This window comes from Rhinopithecus roxellana, chromosome 6, assembly GCF_007565055.1.
Source record: "Rhinopithecus roxellana isolate Shanxi Qingling chromosome 6, ASM756505v1, whole genome shotgun sequence".
NCBI lineage: Eukaryota > Metazoa > Chordata > Mammalia > Primates > Cercopithecidae > Rhinopithecus > Rhinopithecus roxellana.
Genome location: NC_044554.1, coordinates 76,062,563 through 76,083,705, shown reverse-complemented (window position 1 = coordinate 76,083,705; position 21,143 = coordinate 76,062,563). Strand labels below are relative to the sequence as shown.

At 43.3% G+C, this 21,143-nt stretch overlaps 2 protein-coding genes across 4 annotated transcripts in view; one reads left to right on the top strand and one right to left on the bottom strand.

The window, feature by feature from the left end:
* The window catches only part of CDCA7L (cell division cycle associated 7 like), a 44,429-nt gene extending 24,671 nt beyond the window's left edge, over positions 1 to 19,758 (top strand). Inside the window, exons 2-10 of one of the 3 annotated variants that reach the window (XM_010379758.2) lie at positions 4,450 to 4,590; positions 9,565 to 9,702; positions 12,726 to 13,103; positions 14,565 to 14,636; positions 14,748 to 14,918; positions 15,625 to 15,750; positions 17,021 to 17,170; positions 18,152 to 18,288; positions 18,887 to 19,758. In XM_010379758.2, coding sequence (XP_010378060.1) covers positions 4,450 to 4,590; positions 9,565 to 9,702; positions 12,726 to 13,103; positions 14,565 to 14,636; positions 14,748 to 14,918; positions 15,625 to 15,750; positions 17,021 to 17,170; positions 18,152 to 18,288; positions 18,887 to 18,917 — 1,344 coding nt within the window. In that variant the 3' untranslated portion in view covers positions 18,918 to 19,758. The remainder of the gene's footprint in view (positions 1 to 4,449; positions 4,591 to 9,564; positions 9,703 to 12,725; positions 13,104 to 14,564; positions 14,637 to 14,747; positions 14,919 to 15,624; positions 15,751 to 17,020; positions 17,171 to 18,151; positions 18,289 to 18,886) is intronic. The other 2 variants (XM_030932863.1, XM_030932864.1) reach the window with 2 other exon arrangements.
* A 290-nt stretch (positions 19,759 to 20,048) lies between these two features.
* Positions 20,049 to 21,143, bottom strand: part of DNAH11 (dynein axonemal heavy chain 11) — a 417,881-nt gene continuing 416,786 nt past the window's right edge. Inside the window, exon 82 of the mRNA XM_030932862.1 lies at positions 20,049 to 20,358. Within this exon, the coding sequence (XP_030788722.1) occupies positions 20,111 to 20,358 (248 nt within the window). The 3' untranslated portion in view covers positions 20,049 to 20,110. The remainder of the gene's footprint in view (positions 20,359 to 21,143) is intronic.

The following is a 21,143-nucleotide window of genomic DNA, read 5'->3' as shown; positions in this document are numbered from 1 at the left end:
TTTTTTTTTTTTTTTTTGCCAAATCCTGAAGCTTGTGACTATCTGAAACTCTTTTAATACGCTTTGAAGGATCAGAGCCCTGCATACCCCAGGAATGCACACTGTTTTTTTGAAAGTGTGCTCTTTCCTTTTGTTCCTAATCAGTAATTACAGCCCCTTAATGGTACCTCTGGAGCAGATGCAGAAGTCAAAGATGCAGAAGGAGGAATTAGCTAGGCGGACACAGGTTCGCAGCAGGGGTGGGGCTAAACACAGTACCACAGGGATTAATGCAGTTGCCGCTGGAAGCAGTTTATTCCTATCACCAACACTCTCCATTCCTTATATGTATTTCCATTACATCCATAAATGGGGTGCTTCTCCTCCTTTAAACCATTTATGTTCAAAGAAGCTTCTGGGCCAGCAGGGCTTTTTCGTTTTTGTTGAATGGTGAGAAGTTCAAAAGAAAAAGACTGAAGTTGACACACTGTCCCTCTCAGTGCCTCTGCAGGGACTGAACTTAGTGGTTATTATGTAACTACAGCACAGGCACACTTTCATAAGTATTGTCTGTGTTTCTCTAGTCTGAGTGTTTTCCTTGTGTATTAGTTCTGAGTTCTGAGTGCTAAACAACAACAAAAGGTGTCTTTGAAAAGATAAGGTGGCAAACATTGTTTAACATACCGCCTAGAGAAAAGTTTTAATATTTTCCCCAAGAACGATGTCAGAGTTAGGCTTTGCTAGTGCTGCCCTACATGTGGCTGGTAAAAAAATTGTTAGTGGAACTCTACTTCTGTGTTATTCTTGTGTGTCCCTTGCAGTGATTTTATTAGGTGGTGGGAAAGTGTTTGTATTAACCCTTCAGCATCACTGAACTTGGGGTATCCCGTTTCTGTATTTATGTTATACTTCCTTTGATTGAACCATTATTTTCTAATTGTTTTTAATCAAGAAGCATTAAAATAATGATGAAAGTAAATAGATTAAGGATTACCAATTTCTTAAATGGAATCTGACTAAATGTAAAATTAAGTCAACACACCCACACAGAATTCCAAGAAACTAAGTAGCTTTTGAATACACAGCTCTGTGTATGCTAGCACAGTGGTCAAAGTGTGAGATGGAGGACCCTGAGACCCTTTCACGGGTCCATGAGGGCAAATGTAATGTCATAATAATACTAAGATGTTATTTGCTCTTTTTGCTGTGTTGATATTTGTACTGATTGTGCAAAAGCCGAAGTGAGAAAACTGCTGACCTTTAGCATGAATCCAGGTGGTAGCAGCAAACTACATTAGTAGTCATTGCATTATTCACCTCCATGTACTCAATTTACAAAGAAAATGTCAATTTCATATAAGAATGTTCTGATGAAACAGTAAAAATTATTAAATCTCAACTGTTAAGGACATCTCTTTAATATACTGCATGATGAAATGGGAAGTACATGTAAAACATTTCTGCATTAACCATACTTTGTGCAGTGATCATCTGGTTAGCTGAAGGAAAAGATCCTGTGTATAGTGAGACTATGTTCCAGGGCTAGAAAGAACCGCAAAGAAATCTTGAACTGCACTGTTTGTTGTTGGTATATATCGGTGGTGTCAGTTTGGCACTATTTGGTATTTATTGTAGATAGAGCACCACATGGATAAGTATATTAAAAGTTTTGGGGATCGAGGGTTTTCCTTGTGGTGGAACGGCGATGCTAACGTGAGATGAGGGAGCAGAGGAAGAAGCCTCTGTGTTGGATTTGAATTCAAGGTGTCAGCATGAACTTGTGATTTACCTATTTAAAATATCCTTCCTCTGTCCAAAGAGCTTAGAAGCAATGATATTTCATTAACCAAGATACACCGTGTTCTCCGATCTTGGTTTTTAAATGCCATTTCCCAGTGAAAGGTTTCAGGGCTCCTTGGAGAAATGGCTGATTTGAGGTCTGGGACAGGAAACATACAAGGTTAGCTTGCCATGTTCGTTGCGTCAGAAAGCAAGGAGGTGTTGACAGACCCCTAGTGCCATGTCAGAAGGACAGAGGATGACTTAAAGGAGCTCCCAATGGCCAAATTTGGGACAGTCAGAAAGAATTACGAGAGTATGGATTATAACACATTGAATAATACTTTTAAAAAGTCCATGGATGTGCATGGTAGAAGAAAAGGGGGAGAGTGAGAGAAACACTATGTTATACAAGAATGCCAGCTACTTTATGAAGGAGAGAGAAAATCTGAAAATTTCTCTTTTGCAGTTCCTAATGTAATAATTGATTCAGGGGTGCACTGACTCATGCCTGTAATCCCAGCACTTTGGGAGGCTGAGGTGAGAGGATCACTTGAGGCAAGAAATTTGAGACCAGCCTGGGTAACATAGACCCTGTCTTTATTAAAATAAAAAATAATTTTAAAAAAAGCACTGTCAATGATTGCTGAAACTATTGAGCGAGATGTTATCAGGGAAGATATTCACAGAATCTCAAGTATCACTCTGCATATTCCTTATTAGTGACAAAGAAGAAAAGGTGTTTGTTGTTGTTGTTGTTTTTAAAGCAAAGAACAAATCAGGCCGATTCCACCATAACTTATTGACCAAACAGCAACACCACTAAAAAAGAGACAGCCAGACCTTACGTGCTTTCCAAAGGAAGAGCACAGCACTTCCTACAAAGTAGTCAAAGCCTGGCAAAAGCAAGCAAACTAGAAGTGAGCCTCCAGATTCAACTCCCAAATTGTAAATCCAGATGAGTCTGTTAGATGCCACCTTGGGGCTGCAAAAAAATAAAACTTCAGACTTGGACAAAGTCCACAGTCAAATGACCCAGTTTCTTCAAAAATAAACTGCAAGAGAAAAAAAGATAAAGGAGTGATGAGAAGGGATTTAAGAGCCATGTTGATCAGTGTGTGAACCTTATTTGGATCACGATGCAGATAAACTAAGTTTTTAAAAAATGAGGCAGAAGAACTGTGAATACAGACTGCACATTTGATGATGATACAGAGTGACATGATACTATGTCTACAGTTGCTTCACAATAATTTGGAAGAAGGGGAGTTGGGTCGGGATATGGGGGAAGCAGTTAGCCTTGGGCAGATAGCTACTGGGAGGATCAATGTGTGCTCATTAAAATATCTTCCTGTCTACTTTTGAAATACCTTTGCAAGTTTTTATAATTAAAAATTAAAAATAGTGGGATAACTTGACATTTTGTGCCCCCTTATGCAATGCATTGACAAGTACATGTCACCTATGTAGAATGGTGCCAAAAATACATAACCTGAATCTAATCATGAGGAAACACTCAGATAGGCTCAGAATACAAGACAAGGCAGTTGTCATGGTCTATCTAAAAAAAAGTCAGTGTTGTGAAAAGCAACAAAAACCACAAAATCAAATAGAATGCAAAAACCTCCAAAACGTTATAAAAGACATTTTGGGAACAATTGCAGGTATTAAAATATAGAATTATAGTAAATCGTACTATTAATGTTAATTACTTTCGGTATAATTATGGTTTTGTGGTTCTATGGGAGAATGTCCTTATCCGTGGGAGATATATGCTGAATTATATTAGGGCCAATCAATACAATGTCTGCAAATTACTTTAATGTGGGTATATATGGATTAGGTTGGCTCATATTAAATTGCTGTTTTCCTAAGTTAAAAACAGCCAAATATCGGCAAATGCCCATGGTTCAACCTCATATTTGTTGAAACAGAGAAAGAAAGCAAATGCAGTGACAAATAATGGGTCTAGATAAAGAATCGACAGGTGTTTGTACTATTTGTTCACCTTTCTGTGTCTTTGAACTTTCTTTAAAACAAAGAATTGGGAGAAAATAGTCACCTTACAAAAATGAACTCCAGCAGATACATATTTGTGGATTAAGTGTGCTGACACTGTTCCCTCTGGGATCAGTTATCCCCTAATAGTATTTGCATTCTGTTAGAATTAATCCCCAACTACTTAAGTTGACTTACAATATAGAAAAGAAGGAAAACTACTTATTTCATTGTATGAACTTTCTACTTTCTGAATCAGCCTATGACAAGAGAAAATAAATAGTGTAGCTGAACACTAAGAAAAGAACTTAATAATATTTTATGGCATCTTTTTTATGTGGATGACATTTAAAGATGCATCCACTGTAGGAGAAAAAAGAGATCATTGGTTCTCAGAAACAATTTTTCTTTTTGTCAAGAGATCAAAAATGTCTTCTCTCTGGCCTGGTTTTAACATTCTCTGTAAAATAGGGTATATCTAGAATTTTAAGTTTTATCTCCCCCACCCACCCCACACCTTATTTTGCCATGAGTTCTTAGCTGAAGCGTGTTTTGCTCAGGGTTACTGGGGACTTTTGGGCAACCGTGGCAGTTGGATGAAGTGATGAGATCTCTTACTCCCCTCCAGAAAATGCCCCCAAGTGATTAGGAAGAGCCCCTGGTGTAATCCTGCCTCTTTTGAATCCAAAACAGATCCCTAAAGAAGTGGCTGACATCTTTAACGCCCCCAGTGATGATGAAGAGTTTGTCGGCTTCCGGGATGATGTTCCCATGGAAACCGTCTCGTCAGAGGAGAGCTGCGATAGTTTTGACTCACTGGAATCAGGGAAACAGGTACGGATGATTCCTTCCAAGTAGGTGTGTTCATCTAGAGGCCTGAATCTTGGTTTGGATGTTCTTTTATTTGAACATGGTGTGAGATTGGTGATATCAGTTCATTGTGTAGCATTTTATTTTAGAAACACTGTGTCTTCCTGTTTTAAAAAACTGGTGAGAGAACCTAGTTCACTTTGCTGTGTTAATCCTTCCCTGTACCATAATTCTTTTTTTTTTTTTAAATGGACTTCACGTGATCAAGTGCATGTTCTTGGCTGCCTTGGGGCTGTAACCTGCGGCGAGGCTGTGTTCAGTCTTCCCACAGAGGCGAGGCTGCGGCGAGGCATGAGGGATCGTGTGGTTACGAGGAGACAATTGCACCTCTGTGGTCCTGTGGTGCAATTCTGTTGGCATGTCACTCTTGGGATTGCTGGGGGGAGCCTTATTCTTGGGTTAATTACTTTGATCTCTAGCACACACAAGTTAGTGTTCTCTGAGAGGTAGATTCCTGGAGGGTCACATTGTGTCCTGTAGTAGAATGGCCAATCAAATCTCTACCCTTCAGTGGCGTTTTCTTCTGAGTTCATTGCAGCACTCAGAATTCCTCTTTCTCCCTTGACTACGGCCTCTCCAAAACAGCAGCAAATTAAATCCACCTTGCCTCCACTGGGCAAGTACAGGAAGGGGAGCAGTTAATTATACGTAAGTGAAGTGCCTCCTTAATTATGCGGGCCGCTGTAAGTTCTGGCCTGGGTGGGAGCTGTGCTTTCTTTTCTGAGATTGCTGGGGGCTCCCTGGTCTCTGCTGTCCTCATCTCATTTGGCATCTCCACAGCAGTTGACCCCACCAGCCACCTCCTTCTAGTCCCCTGAGTTTCTTCCTCTCTGTTGCACCTTTTTCTCTATTATTATTTTCTTTCTTTCCAAGATGGAGTATCACTTTGTCGCTCAGGCTTGAGTGCAGTGGCGTGATCTCAGCTCACTGCAACTTCCACCTCCCGGGTTCAAGCAATTCTCCCAGCCTCAGCCTCCTGAGTAGCTGGGATTACAGGCTCCTGCCACCATGCCTGGCTTATTTTTTTTTTTTTTTTTTTTAGTAGAGAAGGGGTTTTGCCATGTTGACCAGGCTGGTCTCGAGCTCCCAACCTCAGGTGATCTGCCCGCCTCGGCCTCCCAAAGTGCTGGAATTACAGGCGAGAGCCACCGCACCCGGCCTGCTCTTTGTTACTGTCGCTTGTTGTCCCTGTCCCTGTTCCTAAATGCGGATGTTCTCTAAGGTTTTGTCTTCAAACTTCTCAGTGAACTTGTCTGTTGTCCTGCTTTGACCTGTTACTGTATTGTTTTGTGGAGCTTGTCTTCTCTCTGCAGCCCCAGGTGGTTTCTGACTACCAGTTGGACTGGTCCTGGTTGCTAAGGGAGATCTGAAGCTCACTTCTCCTTCCCTTGGTTGTCTTTCTGGCTTCCCCCTTTCCCCATCTGGTTCTCCATCTTTTGTTGTTCTTGGCCTTCCTTCCCCTCTTCCATCTCCTTGACTCCCATCCAGGAGTTGATGAAACTTCTGCTGTGTTCCTGGTGTCCATCATTCCCTTCCCTCTGCAGCTGCCGTAGCCCTCGTAGCTCTTACCTGAATGCTCATCCCTTCCTACTAGGATCTGTTACAGGATTGAGCTGTGGTCAGCTCCTCCCTTACTCAGCCCTCCATCTGAGCACAGTCAGGCAGTGGGGAGAGCAGAGCCTGTTGGATCCACCTTGAGCATTTGAGCAGGGCAGAACACGTCTAAAGGGCCAAGCACAGAGCCTGGCAGGCCCCGGGCATTAAGAAAGAACAGCTGCTTCTGCTGCTATGATGACTACTTTTGTAGTCAGGCATGTTCTCCCCGGGGAGGACAGTGTGCCAACTGCTTTTCATACAAATATTGCATTTAATCCACAGAACTCCCTGGGAAGCTGCAGGTGCTGTTACTATCCCCATTTTGCAAGTGATGAAACTGAAGTTCAGGAAGGTGTAATGGCTTGCCCAAGGCCCCACATCTGGGAAGTCCCAAGCTGGGATGTTCCAAATCCAGGGCCACCACTTCTCAGCCTCTTACCCCCGGGTCTCTTTTCTACCTGCTATGCTGCAGGACGCAGGAACTGAATTGACATGCTCATTATCCACTGTTCTGCCCTTTCTGCCCACTGGTCCATGCTGTTCTTCCTGCCTATCTGTGCTGTCACCATTTTTCTAGCCTCTACTGTGGCTCACATCCAGTTATGCTACTTCTTGCATGAAGTCTTACTGGATTTTCTTTCCCTCCATGTGCCATATTGCTTGTGTATCCCTTAGAGCACTGACCCTCACCAGGGTTATTCGTGGACCTATCTGCCTCCCTGTTAGATTGTAAACTCCTTGAAGAAGGGGGGATCTCATACTTGAATGGTGCTTTGTAGCTTCCCTGGCTCTGACTTTTCGTCCCCATGTATTGTTCCTTTCCTCTCATTTCAGGCATCCAGCACCCCACGTGACTGTATACAGTGAGCACGGGGGTTGTTTGCTGGGTGCAGTTGAAATGGGGTGTTTGGCTGGCTGGCTGGGTCAACAGGCCGTTGCTCTCTAGTGTGTTTCTTCATGTCACATGGACTTCAAAATAAGTTTATCCACCTATGTTAGCTTCTCCTCTGATGTGTTACTTGCTTATTGTCCTGATCATGGTAGATGACCACGGCCCATAGCATAGTGCCCAGTATTGATTTTGAAGGAGAATGAACCAGTGCCAGAGAGCAATTAGCAGCGCAAGGGTTTCTAACTCAGAAAGCAGTGGAGAGCAATATAGAGTGGAGGTTGGCATCATACAGACCCACATGAAAAACAGTGTTTACACACTTTGGAGTAAGGAGACTAAAGCATAGGCCTCAGTTCAGGACAACGGTAAGTTGTTTTTCTCTATCAGGACTGACCATCAAAGATGGTGATTTCTCCCAGGATGCCCATTGCCCTGTGAGGCTAGCACACAAGATCAAAATAGCCAGAAAAACTGGAAGATGGGAACTCACTGCTTCAAGGCTTGCCCTGTTCTCTTCAGGCCCTAGGCAGGGCCTTTAGGTAGTTGATGAAATTTACACACAGAAATGCTGCTCTAAATTAGCCTGCAGGGGCTGGCCCAAGGCTCTGTGAGCCAGATGTTTCTTGTACTGAGAGGCCTCAGGTGCATGGTGGGTTTCCTTAGCAGCAGCTGTGTACCATTCTTCCTTAATAATCAAGCCCTGGCTGCTTTTCTACCCTGACCCCACACACTCACGATCCATTTTAAACAATAGAGAGAAGCTGTGTGAACTTGCACACAGTATGTGTATGCTAACTCTGGTCTCCCTTAAACACGATTTGAATTTCACTTTAAAGAGACTTCCCTTTTGTGTGTACAATTTTTTTTTTCAAGCAGCTGCACTACAGCTATCAACAAAGGAACAAAGTAATTTAGCTCTGAGCAAACTCACTCCAATTACCCATAATAATTCATAGGAGACATTTTTAAGCTTACAGAATGCTAGATGTAGGCATTTCTTTGTGAGCCCCTGTAAGTTTTTCCACTTGTCTGTTTTATCTGTTTTTCCCCAGAGATATATGAGCCCAAAGAAGTATATAATTAAAATCGGGGAAAGGTAGGGGGTTAGATACAGATTCTCAGCCAAGTGTGGTGTTACAAGGGGTCATTGCTTTATCAGAGATGGAGGGAAGAGACGTCAGAGGAAACTGGGGACAGACTCGAACACTGATGAGGCGTGGCGGGCTTACAGGAGGCTGGTCTCATGGGCCTCCCTTTGGCCTGCAGTTTGTTATTTCCTCTTTCTTTCAAGCATACTTTTAAGAGAGCTGGGTTTCCTTCTTTGCCCTATTTCAAAAGCAAGAAAAAGTATTAGAAAATGCCTTTTCTTAAAGAGTCACATTGCATCTTTCCTTCTGCTCACTTGGCCACCTAACCATGGTTGTTCACCTCTCATCTCCTGCAGGAGAGAAATTCGTGGGGGTGACCTTGGGTGAGCTTTCCATCAGGGTGCCGTGGTATCTGCTCATGGAGCAAGTCTAGGCTCTCTGGTGTTGGGCAGTGGGGGCTGGGAGAGGCCCCGGCCTTTTCTAAAGAGAAACTCGCGGTTGGTGAACGGGAGCCATGCTCACCCACTTGGAGGAGACTCCGGCTTTGAAAGGCTGTTGGAAAGGGAAGCCAGCATGTGGGAGGGAGCCAGGTTTTCTCCTCATGTCTTCTTTCCATGTGTTTTGGTTCTGTGTGAAAGCAGACGTGTCTGGTTGCCAGCTTTGGCAGGAGAAGCTGAATTCCATGAGCACTTACCAGTCACATTAGAAGCTGATTGAGACTACACCCAATTTTTAAAAATTGTCTGATTTGCAGGTCTGAATTTTGTAAGCTTTAGAAAATGTGTATATATATAATTTATATATGTATGTGGGTTTTTTTGAGAGAGGGTCTCGCTCTGTCACCCAGGCTGGAGTGACAGGGGTGTAATCTCGGCTGCAACCCAGGCTGGAGTGCAGTGAAGTGCAGCTCACTGCTGCCTCGACCTCCCAGGGTTGGGTGATCCTCCCACCTTTGCCTCCCAAGTAACTGGGACTACAGGTACACGCCCAGACCCCAGCTAATTTTTGTAGTTTTTGCAGAGACGAGATCTCACTATGTTGCTCAGACTTGAACTCCTGAGTTCAAGTGATCTGCCTGCCTCGGTCTCCCAAACTGCTGGGATTACAGGGTGAGGCACTGCACCCGGCCAGTGTTGTGTTTATTTTTTTTTATTGTGGTAAAATACACATAACATGAAATATACCATTTCAGCTGTTTTGAGGTGTACAGTCCAGTGCATTAAGTATGCTCACATTGTTGTCCATCCATTTTCGTCATCTCCATCAGAAACTCTGCACCTGTTCAGTAGCTCCTCATTCTACCCTTCTGTGGTAACCTCTGTTCTACTTTCTGTCTCTGATGTATGTGTGTCTTTAATTTAGCAGGATGTGCGCTTTCATTCCAAATACTTCACAGAAGAGCTAAGAAGAATTTTTATAGAGGACACTGACTCAGAGACTGAGGATTTTGCAGGATTTACGCAGAGTGATCTGAATGGAAAGACTAATCCAGAAGTAATGGTAATAAATTACAACAGGAAGGGATGTGGGTGGTAATGTTTTTAATCCTGTTTCTAAATTAGAGTTGTACTTTCAAGAAGTCACTTCACAAGTGAAAATATTTTACTTTTTCTTACGTATTTCTTATAAGCAATTAACATAACCTAAAAAAATTGCTCCTGGAAGGCTAATCCCTGGTCCACCAGTCCATTATTCTCTTAGAGAAAATCCATTAATTTTCTCCTCATGCCTGTGGGGTCTGGGGATGTGTCCCAGGTGTCCTTTATTGTCCTTCTCAAAGAATTTCTCTCTCGGCCAGGCGCAGTGGTTCATGCCTGTAATCCCAGCACTTTGGGAGGCCGAGCTGACCAATATGGTGAAACCCCGTCTCTACTCAAAATACAAAAATTAGCCAGGCGTGGTGGTGGGCACCTGTAATTCAAGCTACTCGGGAGGCTGAGGCAGGAGGATTACTTGAACCCGGGAGGCGGAGCTTGCAGTGAGCTGAGATCTGGCCACTGCACTCCAGCCTGGGTGACAGAGCGAGACTCCATCTCAAAAAAAAACAACCAAAAAACAGAAAACATTATCTCAAGACTTTCTTAAACCTCTTTTATCTAAAAGTTTATCTTAGAGTGACAACTTCCTTGAGATACTTTCTTACTGTGTGTGAAGTGACAGTTTTTGGTTTGAAGTTAATTTGGCAAAAATTTGGCTGTGGTACAAGCTTGGTGGATTTGGATTTGTCATGCTTTTTAGTGTTAAAGATGACCCAGGCCTGCCTGGATTCTGGAGGGAAGTCTACTCTCAGCACTTCCTATGAACAGACTTGTTAGTTGATTTGCACACAACACAGTTAGGCTGGTTTACTGCCCACTCGTGTTTGAATCTGAAGGTAACTTTAAGGCACAGCCTTCAGATTTAAGTGCAGAAATGTTTTCTGCTAAAAATAGCATACATTTATGCAAAAAATAAACATGCTTAGTATGAAGATGGAACGTAGAATTTAAGCCTCTTCACAGTCAGAAGCTGCTAAGGACTAAGTTTTGGCAGAGACTCTGTAGAGGTTAAATAAGCTGTGACTCCTAGGCCTGCCTTATCCTTCACTTGTCCTAGGAGAGAATGTAGAGCATAAAAGCCCGCATGGTAGACTGCTTTGTTTGATGGTGATTTTTTGCTATGAGTAGCAACATAGAGCTGTGCCAGCCTGGAGGCCCCAGGTCTCCTTTGGCTTTCTTTGCAGAAGCTGTTTGTGTGGCAGTTCATCAGTTCTGGCCAGCAAGTCCCCAGTTTCTTGCCAGCACGATATTAAAATCCTTCTAAAACCCTAATGGGCATCATTTGTTAGCGACGTACTTATTTTCTGCTCTTTAGTGAAGTGATGTCTGGTTATTTGAAGCATTTGTGTTTCTAGTGAGAGAAAGTGAATTACCCGGGGAGCCTTCCCTCCCACCTGGCCCCAAGTCTGTGGACTGTGATGTGTTACGTAGATGATATAGCTTACAGTTCAGCACAGGCCCCTGCAAATTTTATTTTAGAATCCAGTGAGAAGAAAAGCATTGTTGCCTCCCAGCCCAGCCCCCTGCCCACCCCTGTGGGAACTGGCGAGCCTATCTTTCTTGATAATGGGATATTGCTGTAACCTTGGTTTCCAGGGGCCTGCTGGCCGGATGCGAAAGAGCCACATCCACGTGCTAGACCTGTGCTCTTCTCTCGGGTCTGATTCTGGGCTGCTGTGGACCATTTGTTCTTTCCTTCCTTCAGGCCTCTGTAGTGAGCCATTCTACATCTAGTAAAGAGAGGCCTGTAGATGATGAGGATGGTAGATAAATGGATCAAAACTAAAGCTCTTCCCTGACAGTGTCCCCTAAAATTGGGTTCCTTTGCCGTACACCATTTTGAATTCTGAAGCTGTTAATATGGAAAGTTCAGGGTATTAAAAAAAATAGATAAATCAGTGCCGTATAGTCTTATTTCTCACTTGGCTTGGTGTGGATATACCAGGGTTGGCAGTTATCTGCGTTTTTTTTCTCCCTCTGTCTTATTTCTAACTTTAGTCCAACAAGAATTTGAGGTTGGTGGTGGTCACTGGGGAAGAAGTAGAGTCCCTGAACTGATCCTGGGCCCATATTGGTGCCATTCCATGCTCTTGGTAGACTTTCAGAATTCCCAGATAATGGTTCCCAAAGTTTTCTAACTTGTGGTCATGGAAGGATGCCCAGAAGATGTCCTGGATCTCACATACTTAAACCTGTCTCTGTACCACTGCTAAGAGTCCCGTCACATCTAAGCCATCACCTAGGTGATGTAACCCTGTTACTGCCTTCCATATTTACTGTGTTCTCACTTGTAAAACGGAGCAATGTTTGAATGCTGGAGACCTCTACCATGTGGAATTTGAAAACGTCAGGTGAGGATTTATGGAGTTGACTGAGTGGCGTTTTGCTACAACCTGTCGAGCTTCCTGACCTGGTTTCACCTCATGGCTCTGAGGGTTCTAGGGAAGGGAAAGGTGCCCCTTGACTGAGGACCCAGTGGCAGGTCATCTGGCTGTCCTGAGTCACTGCCCTGAGGTGCAATCAGCTCTCCTGCCCCATTACTCAGGAGTCCGGTTCCTGCTATTTAGAGGAGACCAGTCAGCATTTTCCCCCCTATAGCACCCTTTCCTGTCTGAAGACCACGTCTGTCAGGCATACCCTTTTTTGTGACTGTCTCTCCTCTTGCTGGTGCTCCTTGGTCGTCCCACGGTGGAGGAGCCCACCCTGTCAGTGTTTCGCTTATAGCCCTCATATTCCCAGTGAAACCCAGTTCTGTCATGGGTGTGACAGTGCACCGTTCGGTGGTAGGTTGCCTGCTCTTTGATTTTATTCATCAACCAATTTCTTGGACATTTAAAGGAAATTCAGAGGGAACTCATAATATGAAGGAGAAGCTTTTCATTTTTCAGTTTTTTCTCCTATGCTGTCAGAGTTGTTTTAAATGCATGTCTTTTTTGTGGGTCTGTAACAGTGTCTTTGTGCTTTTTCTTGCTCTTATTTTATTAGGTCGTGGAGTCAGATTTGAGTGATGATGGCAAAGCATCTTTGGTGAGTGAGGAAAAGGAAGATGAAGAAGAAGATAAGGCTACCCCAAGAAGAAGCAGGTCTAGAAGAAGTAGTATTGGTCTTCGAGTAGCCTTTCAGTTCCCCACCAAGAAGCTGGCCAACAAACCAGATAAAAACAGTTCTTCCGAGCAGTTGTTTTCTAGCTCACGCTTACAGAATGAGAAAGAAACAGTTCTTGGAAGAAAGAAAGGCCGTAGACAGGTGGTGCAAAGGGAAGATTCTACCTCTGAGTCTGAGGACGACTCTCGGGATGAGAGCCAGGAGAGTTCGGATGCTCTGCTGAAAAGGACCATGAACATCAAGGAGAACAAAGCCATGGTGAGGCTTCACGGAGGGCGCCCTGGGAGTTGGCATCAGGCTCTGGCAGCAGTTGCTGGGCTCCCAGAACCACTTTGCTCCTATAGTTGCTGCTGTTGCTTTGGGTTCTGTCAGGAAAATGTACTCTGGGTATTGTGTATCCTTTTTCTTTTCCAGAACCCAGAGCAACTATTACATGATCAGCTCTGGTTTGGGAACAGAAAGAGATTCCCCAGGATCATTTTTAGCCCTTACACAGTGCCATCATGCTGCTTACTGTTGACCAAGCTAAGTTCTAAGTATATAGTTGTGTTGGGGATGACAGGGGCTGAACAACTGGCCTGTTCCCAGCAGAGTAAAGCAGGGGAAGTGGGATGTCACCAAGTCCACTGAGGAGCTGCGAGGAGCAGATTGGGCAGGTAGCTTTTCACCATGGAACCACTCTTCTGTGGTGACCGGCCCTGGTTCTGAGACTTCTCAAGGAATGGAAGAGGTCTAGGAATTAAAACAACCTCAATAGTGTTAATTCACTCTAAAATATCTTCATTAGAACAATGAATGGAACAAGGTGAAATCTTTGTTACATATATTTGGTTTTTCTATATGTAATCAATTACTGTTAATCTGATCATTGTAGAGAATCATTGTTTATAGAGGTTTTTTTTTAATAGTTCTACCACTTATAATCACTGTTAGCATTTTTGTGTTTTTTTAATCTTTTCCTTTTAAAAAAAGAATGATGTAGTGATACTGTATATGCAAGCTTATATGTCTAATATAAATTACTTACAAAAATGGAATGCCTACTTTCGGGTTATTTTTATCCTAAGAAACATTTTTACTTAGCTAAGGGAAATTTTCAGCACTGTATCCATTTGCATCTTTAAAGTAAGAGCTATTTTCTTTATGATTTTTTTGGTGGCACTCATATAATTGTATAAACTAAAATGAATCCTAATTAAATTCTCTGGCATATTAATGCCTATTATTTGGTGTTATTGTTCACTTAGGAATATCTTCATAAATTACTTTGATAATTCATTTAAAGAATCAGATTTTTGGAGCTCTAACCATTGAAATAATCTTAATTGAGCTTTTTCTTTTTTGAACATCCTGAAACTTGAGACTCACATGTGCAAAATGAATTGTCCCAGGGTCACACTGCTTTGGGTTAGCCTCCGGGTCAGGATCGGAACCTCATGCTCCAGGTCTTGATCATTCCAGGACTGTTTTCCTGGTGTTGTGTTGTCCTTATATATAAGGAATGGGCTACTGTTCATTCATATGAATGATGACATCAGCATCTCGGGTCTGGAGATAAAATCTTTACATGTGAGGTTAAAAGTATAACGTTGCGGGTTATGTAAACTATTGAAGTTAGATTTCTTACGATAGCAAAACGGAAGACTTGAGATAGGTGTTGGATGACCTAATCCTGGAGCACTATTTATGTAAGATCCTTTCTTATGTTCTGAACTTCAGCTTGCCCAGTTATTGGCGGAATTGAACTCAATGCCAGATTTCTTCCCAGTACGAACCCCGACCTCAGCTTCTGTAAGTAGAACTCCTTATAATTATACCAATACTGATATATGGTGATCAGCTACCAGATGGCTTTTATTCAAGAGAGTCCCCAGTTGCCTCTGTCTGCACTCTTGATTTCAGAGGAAGAAAACAGTGAGGCGAGCCTTCTCGGAGGGACAGATCACGCGGCGCATGAACCCGACCCGGAGTGCACGGCCTCCAGAGAAGTTTGCTCTAGAGAACTTCACTGTCTCAGCCGCCAAATTTGCAGAAGAGTTTTACAGCTTCCGAAGAAGGAAGACAATCAGTGGGGTATTTTCTGACTAATACGTGAATTCGTTTTTGTCTGAGCTACCGTTCCTCCAAATGTGAACGCACATCACTGTCACCCCAGGGCTGTTTCCGACCCTGTGGGTCTGCGGCAGCTGAGAACTTGCATTTCTATCTGCTTCCCAGGTGATGCCATTGCTCCCGAGATCATACTTTGAGAAGCAGCCCTGGTCTAAGCTGGAGGTCACAGAGAGAGTCTTTTATCCAAGCCGAGCTGAGAAGCAGCTCATTTGTTAGGGACCCTGCTTTGATCTCTGCTGCAGGCAGTAAAGGCCTGTCCACAGCTCCAGTCAGCTTTGTGGTGTCCACTTCGTGGAAAAGTGCAGTGATTCCTCCTTGCCTTTCTGTTTTAGGCATGAGGCGTTCCAAGCGATTTCAGTTTGGAGGGAGAAACTTTGGACTCATTTGTGGGTTTGGCTGTTCAGTGTGGTTCACCTCTTCACAGAGTTTACAGCAAAGAACCAAAAACCTTGATTTTCTCCTTTATGACTGTATCGCCTTGCTGAGAAGGAAGCTTGGCAGGTGGCAGGAGCTCAGTAAATAACTAAATGAAATGGCTGCAGGGAAATAGAAGAGGGAGAGGGTTAACATTAATGGTGCTAGATTTTTGAGAGTTTAAAATATTTATAATTTTTTTATAACTGCTCAAAACATCGCACTCCAGGTTCTGCTTGTGTTCACTGTGCAGGGGAAGTGCCGGGAGTATAGACGACGTCACCGTATATCTTCTTTTCGGCCAGTGGAGGATATCACCGAAGAGGACTTAGAAAATGTTGCCATAACTGTTCGAGATAAAATCTATGATAAAGTTCTGGTAAATTATATATTATGAGTAATTTGCATGATTGTCATTCTTATTAGGAGTATAAAGCATTGATATTTGGAATCTCACTTGTTTTTAAACTCTATCAGGGCTTATGCCATCTCACCAAGGGCTCAGAGCCAGGTTCTGAATTGGAGGGTCAAGGGTCAGCTGTACCTGGGAGGCAGCCTAGTGCAGTAATTCCCATCAGGACAGCAGTCTCTCTTAGGGATGCATACAATCTGGAGGAAGGGAAAGGTATAGTTTAAAAGGGATTTTTATATGTAACTTATGGTTTAAATATTTATATAGTTTTATGTTTTAAATATTAAAAAGAGTTAGTATATTTGGGGGGTAGTATAACCATAGAAAATAAAGTTTGGCAGAATATCTGGTAGGAAACGGGTTAGATTTCTTTTAAATGGTGATTTAGAGGGAGGTTTTGCGTTTTGCTTTTTTTGTGTGTTTTTCTGGATAATGGGACACTGTCAAGATAGTATTAAAATGCTTTAAATTTAGTTGTCAATATTAAAAAAATAGATTTCACATTGAAGATGTCCAGGTCTGCAGAGCTAGGCTGGGGCCAAGGTGATGCCACCCAAGGCTCATTGCCACTCAGTCACTTGTCACCTTTCAGGGGCTCTGCCACCTCTGACTTAAGCTTTTCTCTGGTCTCTCTTCCTGACAGCCTGATCATTTCATTCCTCCTGGGTCTCTGCTCAGCCTCATCTGACCTGATATGCTTCTCTGGCCACAGACCTGTGATGGTTACATTCTAGAGTAGTAGTCCCCAACCTTTTTGGCACTAGGGACTGGTTTTGTGAAAGACAGTTTTTCCATAGATTTGGGAGATGGGCAGGGGATGGTTTCAGGATGAAACTGTTCCACCTCAGATCATCAGGCATTAGATTCTTTTAAAGGGTACACAACCTAGATCCCTCACATGCACAATTCACAAAAGATGGTTTGTGCTCCTATGAGAATCTAATGGTGCCACTGACCTGACAGGAGGAGGCAGAGCTCAGGTGGTAATGCTCACCCACCTGCTGCACAGTTCCTGCTGTGCAGCCCGGTTCCAAACAGGCCACAGACTGGTTCTAGCCTGGGGGCTTGGGACCCCTTGTCTAGAGACGATGCTGTGGTTCTTAGGAAAACAGTCCTGCTTCATTTGAGGAGACAGGTGGTATTTCTTCATACATTTGGAAATGCACATGATGGCATCTGGCCTCAGTGGGCATCAGCATATCCCTGTGTTCACCTGCTCACTGCCTTCCCCCCGTAGGGTAACACGTGCCATCAGTGTCGCCAAAAGACCATTGACACCAAGACAGTGTGTCGGAACCAGGGTTGCTGTGGTGTGCGAGGACAGTTCTGTGGACCATGCCTGCGGAACCGCTATGGGGAGGATGTCAGATCGGCGTTGCTGGATCCGGTAGGAGCAGTGTTTGCATTTGTTGTAAATTGTACTGATGAAGGAAGCAAGCTGAAGATGGGCTTCCTGGGTTCTCACTGGGAACTGGGAGGTCCAGAACTCTGGTTTTCCCCTTCCATTTGTATCTTAAGGCTCCAGGGAAAATGAAAAATAGGGATTCATTCTGGAAGGAGAGCAAGCTGACCAGTGAATAGAAGAATTTATGTTAGATTTTCCATTGTCAGAGCAAAACTTGCTTACAGTCTTCCAGTTTTATACAAGTAATCCCTGTACCTGTCCTTCAGCAGAGTGATTTCCCTCTCATTTGTTTTTCTGGGCCAGGCCGAGAGGGAGGTGTACACTGCAGTATTGAGTGCTTTCTGTGTGCCTGGCACTGTGCAAGCTGTCGCTCACTCGTAGAAATTTGTTTAATCCCGTGAAATAGGTGTATAACCTGTCTCTCTCTCAGCTCCCTTGGTAAAATGAGACATAGTATCATGGTGAGTAGGCACGACCTTGAGCCTGGGGCAGTCCTGCTCCCAAGTGTGGCATCTTAGGCAGCAGTCATGGGGTAAATATATCGTCCTCAATTGACCAGCATAAACTGCTGCTCAGGTTAGTCGTTCAACAATAAACATACATTGAAAGGGCTGAAATTCACACCTTGATCTTTTGGAAACCTTGTGCTCCTAAACCAGGGCTGACATCCTAGGCCTGTGACCTGCACACTCACACAGGGCCCTGTGCTTGGCCAAATGCTTGTGAAACTCTCCATAATTTTTAAGCGGGGAGCCCTGAAAGGTGTCGTTTTTCAGTGTTTGCATGTGACGTGGGGTGATCAGCCTTCCTGCCTCGTGAGGAGCCCCCTGGGATGTAGACTGAAAGATGCCATGTGATTAAAGGTTGGAGGACAGGCCAGCTGAGCCAGTCTGGATCCGAATCCCAGTTCTTGCCAGAGCCTGTAGATAATGAGCGAAGTGTCTGCTGTCATCTCTCTGTTAGGATTGGGTATGTCCCCCCTGTCGTGGGATCTGCAATTGCAGCTACTGTCGGAAGCGTGACGGCCGCTGTGCCACAGGAATCCTCATTCATCTGGCCAAGTTTTATGGTTATAACAATGTTAAGGAATATCTGGAGAGGTAAGTCTCCTGCAGCTTAAAAACAGCTTGAAATCCCAAGGCCGAACATGGGCGATCCTCTTGGCAAATAGTTGTTGCCTGCCCCTGTAACTTATATAAACCACGAGTACCATCCATTCTGTATCTGTGTGCATTGGAAAAGCTCAGGCCCAATATTTTCCCTATTAGGGAATATTCTCCTTTGCTAGATTTTTCAACTCAACTCCATGTTGCCTTTAACCAAAATTTCTCCTTGAGGTGTATGACAGAAATGGAAGGAGTAAACAAGGCAGGCTGAGGGGAAACGACACAGATTATGAAGAGGCAGCCATAATCCTAGTGCGAAGAGAGAGTTCAGGGCAAGAGGATAGAATGTGAGCTACAAGTAATCGTGGTTCTGGAATGCGGGAGTGAGGCAAGTCATGCTTGGGGTGTACTGTACCGGAGGGTGTACCGATACTGATGCAGAAAATGTCAGGATTTCGAGTGTCAGGAGATATGGGTTCTGGCTTTGGCTTTGTACTCTTAGATGATTATAGAACCTCTCAAGCTTTGTACTAATTACTTACCAAATATTTCTCATCTACTACTTACCAACTATTTCTCATCTTTTTCTCAGTTTACAAAAGGAGCTGGTAGAAGACAATTAAGAGGAAAACAGAACCAGCCACCTCACCATAGAGTACTCCAACAAGACATGCATACCATTTGTGCCTAAGATTTTTTACGGTTGTGTTTTCATACAGAAATTCTTTGTAGAGATTACTGTTTCTAAATACTATTTTTTTTAAGATTGTTTATATGCTTACAAAGATTTCTCAGGAAGACAGCAGAGCAGAGGAATCTATATAGATGTATGCACAGACCTATTTGTATGCTGAACTTTGTTCAGTGATTAAAAAGCACAGTTTAAATGGGGTGGGGTTAAAAAAGCACAGTTTAAATTGGGTGGGGTTAAAGTTCAGATAAGTTAGAGAGAAAACATTGTATGAGCAGCTCCTGCCTTGATCTCTTTGGCTTCCCAAACAGTAACTCCAGGCCAAGTTTGCCTTAGCACAAGTGACCACAGTTTAATAGACCACACACATCGTTTAACCTGCTCTTGGTCATTGAAAATTTACACTGAACAAAGTGCAATTAACTGCAGAACAGTTTTACTAAAACTTGACTGAGCAAAAGGGGACTGTCAACATTGTAGACACTGGAGGCCTCACAGAGTGCTAGCCTCTTCCTTCAGGACTCACCTGGGGCCTGCTGCTTTTATATTTTAAAAGAGTTTAAGGGCTAATAATTTTTAATTTAATTGATTGGTTGTTCAAGAACTAAAATCTCCTTTCTGGCTGCATTGCTTTTGCATGTTCAGATGTGATATACATTTTTTTGAGATGGAGTCTTGTTCTGTTGCCCAGGCTGGAGTACAGTGGTGCAACCTCGGCTCACTGCAACCTTTGCCTCCTGGGTTCAAGCGATTCTTCTGCCTCCTGAGTAACTGGAACTACAGTTGTGTGCCACCACACCCGGTTAATTTTTTGTAGTTCTAGTAGAGATGGGGTTGTGCCATGTTAGCCAGGATGGTATCGATCTGACCTCGTGATCCACCTGCCTCGGCCTCCCAAAGTGCTGGGATTACAAGCGTGAGCCACCACACACTCAGCCCTGAATAAGTTTCTAATATTTTGTCTGATTTTCACTCTCCTTTCTTCACTTTTTAAGGATAGCGTTGAAAAAAGAATGCACGTGTGAGTTACTAAAAAGTTGTAATAGAATACATTAATGTGCATGGGAACAGTGCAGCAACACAATAGAAAATCCTCACTGCACTCCAGCCGAGGCTAGAGTTATCTTACACTTCTAGCAGCAGAGCCACTCCGGCTAGAACCCATTTTGCAGTCTTCTCTTTGCTCTTCAGCCTGAAGGTCCAGATGTAGCTGGGGCCTCTCAGTTTGGTTCTGTACACAGGGCACTCGTAGGTCTGTTTGGTTTCTTGTCTCTCCACGGGGGTGGCTTTTGCAAAGATGACCGGCATAGGGCATGTCAGCTCCTTGAGACGGGCTTCAACAATGGTTCCTGATTGGGTGTCCCAGCGGGCGCCTATAGCAAAAACACAACGGTTGCAATTGTGTGGCAGGTTGCTACTGATGATCAAGTTGTTTGATGCAATAAACATTCTGGTTTTGTCATACTTTTTTGCTTGTCAGTGGTATTTTTACTGAGCTGGCCAGACTGAGCTTTGAAAGGTAGGTTACCCCGCCTGCAGTGGAGGCACCGCTTTGCTTCCATGCTTAGTGGCTAAACTCTCCTGTAGAAGGATAAACTTTCCTGTAGAAGTAAGCTGATTTTATGAAATGGGATTCTAAGAGAATTCACATACATTAAACTAATTTGAACTAGTCTGCCCTCCCTTTAAATCTGCAGTTCAACACATTCCCTCCCCGTCGCACCTTATTCTCTTACACCAAGTTCCAGTCTTTCATTTATGTCAGAACTTGTGGCACTTGCTTTAAAGTAAAAAAGGAACATCTTGGTAGGGACTAAGTGTCCTGTAGAATAAATACGTGGCCAGAACGCAGTAGCATCTTCAAGGCTTGGAGAAGTCTTGTAGTAAAATATTAGAGCAAATTTACTGACAGTTTTTAAACAGTAGAAAGAAGATTTTAAAATCATTATATTGAAAAGCAAAATAATGTAAATTCAGTCTAAGTCTAAAGTTATTCAGTGGCATTACCACCCAGATATATGTGCAAAATTTAAGTGATAGCCATTACCCCAAATATTACACAATTTGGTTCACATTGGACACACATCCCAGCATTTAAATTATTTAAGAGGAAGAAATGAGATAATGACTAGCATAAGGTTACTGTGTGAGTGAGGAG